Genomic DNA, 7,986 nt, shown 5'->3' on the forward strand with positions numbered 1-7,986 from the left:
TGATATACTGTGATCCAGCACCTACCTTTATTTTTAACTCCAATACATTTTCCCTTCTAGAATCTTCTTAAGACAGTCCACACACGCAGCAAGGAGCCAAGATGTTGGTATTACTGGCTGGTATCTTTGTGATCCATATTGCCACTGTGATCATGCTCTTTGTCTCTACTATCTCCAATGTAAGTAATTCTGCCTCTGAACAAAACTGTCAGTCCCTGAACTCAGTCCTTCCATAGTCATAACTCTATATACCATTGAAAAGGGTCATCTTTTGTGTAGCAAGATCCATAGTCTTAGGACACAACCTCTCAGAAGGTTAACAACCATAACAGGGGAGAGATGGTAGTCAGAAAACATAAGGAGCCTGATTTACCATGGGCTTGCTCCAATTTTATACTAATGTATGTCAACTGAAATAAATACATGCCTGGGGGGGAAATAATCAAGCCACCTTGCTTTAAGTGTTAGCTTCAGGTCCCTCCTTCTGAAAGTAATGAAGTATCACCATAAGAATAGAAGGATTTCCTACCCTTGAACTGAAACGAGGTAGCTTCAGGGTGAGGTTTCTACTCCCATGTCTTAGAATAAGCAACACTTGTAACACTCTCTACTCAAGAACTAGTTGAGCAAGTGAAATTAGTGGATGATAGTTGTGAGGTGGCATTTATCACCCCATCTAACAGACAGTTCGCTATATAATTATAAGATCTCCCATGTTTGTTTGTTTCAGGAATGATAGAGTGCTCTCAGGAGTTGTTTTGCCAAGAGTAAATATACTTCTTGGTACAATTAATTATCATCTATTTGTTAAGACCCTGTACACAACACAAATAAGGACTGCTCCCTGCTAGACTGAAAATACTTTACAATGTGAGATGTATACAAAAGACCTATAAACTTACTATAAGGTTCTGCTTTCCAAAACCTATCACCACAAATACGGAAAACAGGCCATGTGAGGTCATTGTACATACCACTACACAAAATGGCAACTCGTTTAAAAAAAGAGAGAGAATCTGGATATTCATTCATACATTCAATGTATACAATGACCTTCCCAACAAATGCTCAGGGTAACTTACAAGAAGAGAACAGAATAATTTATAAAACAGGAGAACCAGCAAGAAAACAAAATAACTTAGAAGACAACAAGAATATAAACATGAAAGAGAAATCCCCTAAACAATATCCCAACCTACTTCTGTTTGCTAAATGCCTGCACAAATAAGGTCTTACAGCACTTCCAAAGGATGTCCAGACTCATGGTTTGACCAGTTAAAGCACTTATAGATGATCTATGATTGATTTTACCACCCGTATCTAAGGAAGAGGCATACTTGTTGGCCAAATTCTGGTCATGAAAGTCCACTGGAATCAATGAGGTTGCACGGATACTGCTGAGGAAGAGAATTCTATCAGTTAATTATAGGACAAGGCATATACTTACCCAATGTGAGAAGGATAGGTCAAAATGAAGATTATTGCCAGTCTGGGTTAAAAGTTTAGTTATGTGCATCATCATTCAATTTAACTCCTACCTGCTGCAAAGCAGATAGTAAGTAAGCATTCAGAATCCCTTAGAGTACATGTGGTTCAAGAGCACCTATGACAGAAAGACCAAGCATTGCTATGCATTCATGACTATAAATTGCTGGACCAAGGTGGAAGTAACTCAAAACAGCACAAATACCAAAGGATTGATAGCAGAGCATGTTGTGGGTTGGAAATATCTGACAGAAAATCTCACTGTGCTGAGACGCTGGCCCATAGATGTTTATTTCCAATGTGCTCTTGCTAACCAAGCTGCAAAGGAAAACAAACTATATTCATTTGGGTGAAAATAAGAGACTTGGATAAAGAACAAATTCTGTCAGTGTGGCATAAATCAGCATGTGAATATGTTTATCACAACCCAACAGTTCCTTGAATCAAATAATTTGCCTTCTGCCCTCTTGAGTCAGCCCAGGATATCATCTAGTTGGATATACTGTTAATTATTAAATCTAGATGCCCAAGAGAATCCAGGAAATCACTCTACAATACTGTACAATATAGAAAATTTCTTCCTGACACTTTCTCATAACAAGCCAGACCCTGAAAAACATGTATAACCCTTAGAGCACAATCCTGTTCCATACCACTGAAACGTTTCATCATCAGTGGAGTCCATTAGTACCTATAGGTTTCGGCTAAACGGAGGACATTTTATGCTACACACTGCAGACATACAGTAAAATGTCAGTCCCTGCCCAGCAGGCTTACAATTGAACAGATTCATTTGTAGTTAAGCAAAAGTCTGTTGTTAGCATACTGTGCAGTGTAAATTGCTGGCCCTGGTCCATTTTACATCAAACAGGAGGCAAAGCCACAGGCCTCCATTTTAAAATTCCAAACCCAAGGGTTTGATGAAGTCTCCTGTCTTTTGAAAACATTGTCTACAGGAGCTGTGCAACACATTTAGGTAACAGTGCAGCTCTGTGCCTTTGGCTATGCTGACCCCTGGTGGCAACTCACAACTGAGTGAATAGTCTTCACTAACAGCCCCAAGTCATATTTAGGGGCTGACCTCAAAACCTAAAACAAAAGGAAAACACAGCTAAAAATATCACAAGACTCCATCACAAGTTCTCAGTTTGCCCTGCAGCCCAGTGCCTAGAGCAGTGGTGTTCAGGCATCTGGTCTCACAGGCTGGATGAGTGACACAGGGCCAATCCACAAACCAGATGAGTGGCAGTGGTTGGTCCACCAGCTGGATCCAGCATAAGGTCAGGGTGTGGGTGTGATGTAGTGCACCAGCCCAACCCTGCACATCAGATGCAACTATGGAGAGGCTCCACACACTGGCCCAACCATATGCTGATGCAAACTAGCACACAGGGCCACATCTTTTGACCCACAGGTCCCCCCCAGAGGTCCAGAAATTTGACAGCAATTAATGCTGTTGCTGCTCCCCTCCTGCCAAATTTCTGGACCCATGTGAAGACTGCAGGCCTGGTCTGAAGGCTAAGAACCACTGCTCTAGAGGATATGCCACACATTTCTGTATCAGCAGAACCGTAAAGCTGTGTACTGTCCTACTCTGAAACAGTGACAGAGGACCACTACCAAAAAGAGGTTGGCACACATGCATCCAAAGAACTGTAGCACTTCAAAGGGAGGTCATGACGATGCTGACCACATCACAGCTTTATTGTGACAATGGAAGCCACTACATGACATGAATTAATTAGCTCGTCCAACATTAGTTAGTCCACTCATTCCAATTCATGCAGAGCAGCTCCTTTACTGATTAAATGTCCTGCTTACGGGCATTGTAACATTTCCCAGATGCCCTCTCAATATCTAACGGAGTCTCTGGTAGCCATTGTACCTTATTCTTGAACCTGGTAAGACTGTGGCAATCGTAGTCAGTGCCACAAGAGTGATGAATCTGACAGCTTTTTTGTTCTTTCAGGTCTGGCTCGTCAGTTCTTTAATGAACCAAAATGGGACAGTGGGACTCTGGCTGGAATGCACAGCTGGGCACTGCATACAAGCTAAGATCCATACTGAGGGTATGTATGCACAGGAGACATTTTCCTTAGGTCTTGATATGACCTGTATTATTTGAAGAACTTTGGTCCATCATGACACTGAAAGTGCCCTAAAATGCTCAAGATTTCTTCTTTATGCATTGATAGAGCCCATGAAAGCAGTGCAAGCCTTCATGATCTTGGCCATCATCTTCTCCTTTGTCTCACTGGTCATGTTCGTTGTGCAGCTCTTCACCCTGGAGAAAGGAAAACGCTTCTACATTGCTGGCGCCATCATGCTGATTTGCTGTAAGTCCACTTCATTCTCTCTGCATCAGATTACATAAACATTTAAAAATGTATGTGTGTGTGCGTGCGTGTATGTGTATGGATGCACACCCTCTCACTGTATGACATAATTAATCCTGCCTTAGTCTCTAGTTTGTTTCTTCAATTATTTTGGGTGTCTTATCTTACCAAAAGGACGTCAGTGAACTAAAACTGGAACCATGTTCGCAGAGGTATTTAGACACTTCACCTTCACTGAAATAAACAGAAATTAAGTGATCAAAGATTGTTGAGAATCTGTACCTATCTACTTTACTGACTTAAAACAGCTGTGCAGTGGTTGTAAATAATGCTGAGCATCAGCTACTGCACTGCAAGGCAAAGGCAAAGAGAAAAAGGAGCCTGTAGGCAGTCCATATACATCCTTCAGAGCAGATCAGATCAGAACGTTTTTCTCATCAGAAATGTTCTGATTTTTTTCAATAGAAAGTGACATATTTTGATAAGGTTTGTTTTTTGTGGGGAGGGGGCAGATGTCCATTTCATTTGAAATCTTCTAGTTTTAGGCTAAAAAAAATTAAAATATATATTTATTTCTCAAATTAAAACCGTTTAGTTTTTTCTAAAATGAAAAGATTTAAAAATTTTCATGAAATGCGGAGGGAGGGGGTTCAATTCTTTATTTAAATAGAAAATACCATTTCCAAACCAACTTTAAATACCTACATTATGTATGTACATGTGTAGAGTTGTACATGTTGATTACAAATATCAGATTGGTTTATTACTACAGGAAGTTATGCAGACCAGCCCTACCACATAAGGAAAAGATGATCTCTAGACCAAAACCTGTTAAAGTAACAGGAATCTCTTCTACGACTCAGTTGGCTCTGTATCAGATTCTTGTTACATAAGACTGTACAAGCAAAACCAAATATTGGAGTTGTTGTCCAGAGCTCCCCATTGTAAATGAATAAATTCCTCGTCAGCTGTTGGCACCAGATCCTCATCCACCTGTGAGGTATCTACTTATTTGACCCAGCTCACACCCTGCTAAAACACTGACAACATCTACTTCTGCAAAATGCCTTCATTTTCACCATATGACAAGTTACAAAAAGTCATGAGGACAGATCCACCCACCTCTCCTAGTAATGGTTTAGCAAGGTGGAATAGGAGTGTCAGCTAGGTGATATAGGGTGTGGCCTTGGTTATCCAAGAGTTAGTACAGACAGAAATGCTTACATACAGAGTTCAGTATTCTTGAGTAGCCTCACAATTTCAAATCAGCCTGTGATCTCCATGGACACAGAAAAATGTCTCAGAACTTTCCTATGAAACATGCAGGCAGCTGTTTCACAGGAAACATGGAGCAACATCTAACCAGGTAGCTCTAGCACTTCTCAATATAGAATTCAGATGTCCTGCAGTTTTTAAAGCATCTTCCATTTCCTTCTTTTTCCACCCCATAGGGCTGTGCATTTTGATTGGAGCCTCCATCTTCACTGCCCAGTACTCAGGCTATTTCACTCCGTCTCATCATGGCTACTGCTTCATCTTGGCCTGGATCTGCTTTTGCTTCAGCTTCATCATCGGCATCCTCTACCTTGTCCTTAGGAAGAAATAAGGATGACATGAGTTAAGGGTGGTGGGCTGGAAATTAGAGCTGGGGAGGAGAAGTCACTCTGCTGGGAGAACTGTTTGGCCAATAAAACAAAGACAAAACAGCTACTGCAAGCAAAATAAAAGAAAATCACAGAAATTAATCCACGAGAGAGAGAAGCAGCTCTGCCCTGCCCAGTGCATCGTGGATTCCTTGGTCATAAAGATACAGATGAACAGCAAGTAACCAGCCACTGTTATCCTTGCTCGCAAAGTCATGCTGAACTTTAAGGAACCATCGGATTGCATCACTGACTCTGTAGGACACCAAGAAAATGAATGCTGCATCTTTTCCCCTTCTCAGTCCCCTTCCTGTTACTTCTTAGTGTGAATTGTGGGTAGAATGGCGAGGTTTAAGACTTCTTTTCCCATGGAAACACTGTCACAGGCCTTTTGTTACATTTTTTATTTAAAATAGTAAAATAAGAGAGACATTTCTGAGAGTAGGCTAACTGAAATTAGATTAAATTCAAGATTTAAAAAAATTTAAACAGCGATTTCATCACCTTCCCATTTCCTCATTAAGAAAAAGAGTGTAATTCCCATGAATATTTCAGAGACACATTGGGATAGGAGGTAGTGCGGGGGATGAAAACATATAGGACGTGAGGGGAAAAGAAAGAGAAGGGAGAAAAGAGGCAAAGCTTTTAATTACAGAGGATGCAGTTATATCTCAATAGTATATATCCCAAGGAGTCACATAAATGTGCCCATTATACTTTTCTGTGTAACTTTATAAAATAGCATCTATATGCAGGCCTCAGGGAGCCCCACCGTGTAGCCCCATCCAGCTAAAACTGTAATGCACATGCTGTATACTCAATAGGACAGAAAAGTCTTTCCACTCAGATCATTGAAGAAATTAACTTAGGCTCACGGAATTTCATCTTCTCACCATTATAACAATCTGCAGGTTATCAATTTTATTTTCATTTGTAGCACAAGATGAGATATTTATCAGCAACCCACTGATCTCTTCATAGAAAGATATTTTGCGATAAGAGCAGAAATCGTGCCAGTCAGGACTCCTAAATTCTGTTCCAGTGCTGTCACCAGCTGTGTGACCAGGCAAGTCAAGGCACTTGTAGGCAGTAACATCCTCAAAAATTATCACTCAGAAACATTAATTAGCCTGTCCTGAGCATCAGGTAGATGCAGCTAAACTACTTCTGCTCTGGATGGCAGTGTGCATGGAGCAGTATGGTGTGTTTGAGGGCACTGCTGATAGGCATGGGACATTTACAATGCAGGCAGAGTCTCAGCCACTTCACACTTTTGCACCTATGATTTCCTAAAAGTAGGCATATACATAAAAACATTTACCAAACAGAGGTGTTGAGTAGCTTTATAAATCAGTGTTAATAAACTGAGATCCTCACATGAAAGTCTGCAAGGAAATATAAACCACTTTTATAGCACACTACACCAAGGTATCCAATCCACATATTTCTGTCCTTTTCTAAAAAATAAACTCCATGGTCTATTTACAAGAGGTCAAGGTTCACTTTGATGATGCCCACAAATAAAAGTTAGCAAACATCAAGAATTTATGGATGCAGATTTAGCAATAACAGTATTTTCTCTTGCTATTTCTTTGTTACATTCTTTTTCTACCAAGGCTTTGTCAATTTGATGGACATAGTCTAGTACTGTATTCTGTTTCTATAACATACTAAGTTTATTGCATATACACTAATTGTAAATATTTTGAAACAAATGTTTCTAACTTTAGGGATATAAAAATACACACCAATTCCATTTATAATACAGATTTTTGGTTTGTTTTTAAGTATTTGAGATGGTTCACTTTACCAGATGGTTTTGATGGTCTCTATATAAGCTGTCTCTTTGGGGCATGAGTAGGAATACGTTCAGGGATAACATGTCAGGCTCTCTGCAAGCTCAGGCAGATACCAACATTATAGTTAGGTTCCCTTTCAATTTCCACACTTTACTTTCCAAAATTATGACAATCACATGACTCCAGGAGCTTGGTTCAAGACAAATTCCCACTCTGCATATGCCTGAGTCTAGCCATATGCGTCAGTGGGATCAAACTCCCAATGCCAACGTTGTGAAGACATAACCCTACACCTTCAATTTATGAGTTGGGTCAGATAACTGACAAGGTTTTTCTACCTTTAACTTCTTTGATTTATTAGAACATAAGATAAGGACCTAGCAGATGAGTTACAGAAAACATGAAATATGACCCTCTGAGGTGCCAGCCATTCTTGGCTCACACTATCATTCAAGAAGGACATGGAGAACCTGGAGAGGGTCCAGAGGAGGGCCACTCATACGGTTGAGGTCCTCCATGGCCAACCCTATGAGGAGAGGCTGAGGGACCTGAATCTCTTCAGTCTCCGCAAGAGGAGACTGAGGGAGGTCTTGTGGCTGCCTACAACTTTATCAGGGGCCACCAGCAGGGACTCGGGGAAAGTCTGTTCACCAGGCCCCCCCTTGGAGTCACCAGGAACAATGGCCACAAGCTGAGGGAGGATAGGTTTAAGTTAGATATTAG

General features: G+C 40.6%; 1 protein-coding gene across 1 annotated transcript in view; it reads left to right on the forward strand.

Moving 5' to 3' along the window:
- The window catches only part of EMP1 (epithelial membrane protein 1), a 16,052-nt gene extending 8,821 nt beyond the window's left edge, over window positions 1-7,231 (forward strand). The window contains exons 2-5 of the mRNA XM_019545201.1: window positions 61-179; window positions 3,455-3,554; window positions 3,681-3,821; window positions 5,273-7,231. Coding sequence (XP_019400746.1) covers window positions 102-179; window positions 3,455-3,554; window positions 3,681-3,821; window positions 5,273-5,427 — 474 coding nt within the window. The 5' untranslated portion in view covers window positions 61-101 and the 3' untranslated portion in view covers window positions 5,428-7,231. The remainder of the gene's footprint in view (window positions 1-60; window positions 180-3,454; window positions 3,555-3,680; window positions 3,822-5,272) is intronic.
- The last annotated feature ends 755 nt before the right edge of the window (window positions 7,232-7,986 follow it).

Source organism: Crocodylus porosus, unplaced genomic scaffold (genome assembly GCF_001723895.1).
Source record: "Crocodylus porosus isolate Cpor-Errol unplaced genomic scaffold, CroPor_comp1, whole genome shotgun sequence".
NCBI lineage: Eukaryota > Metazoa > Chordata > Crocodylia > Crocodylidae > Crocodylus > Crocodylus porosus.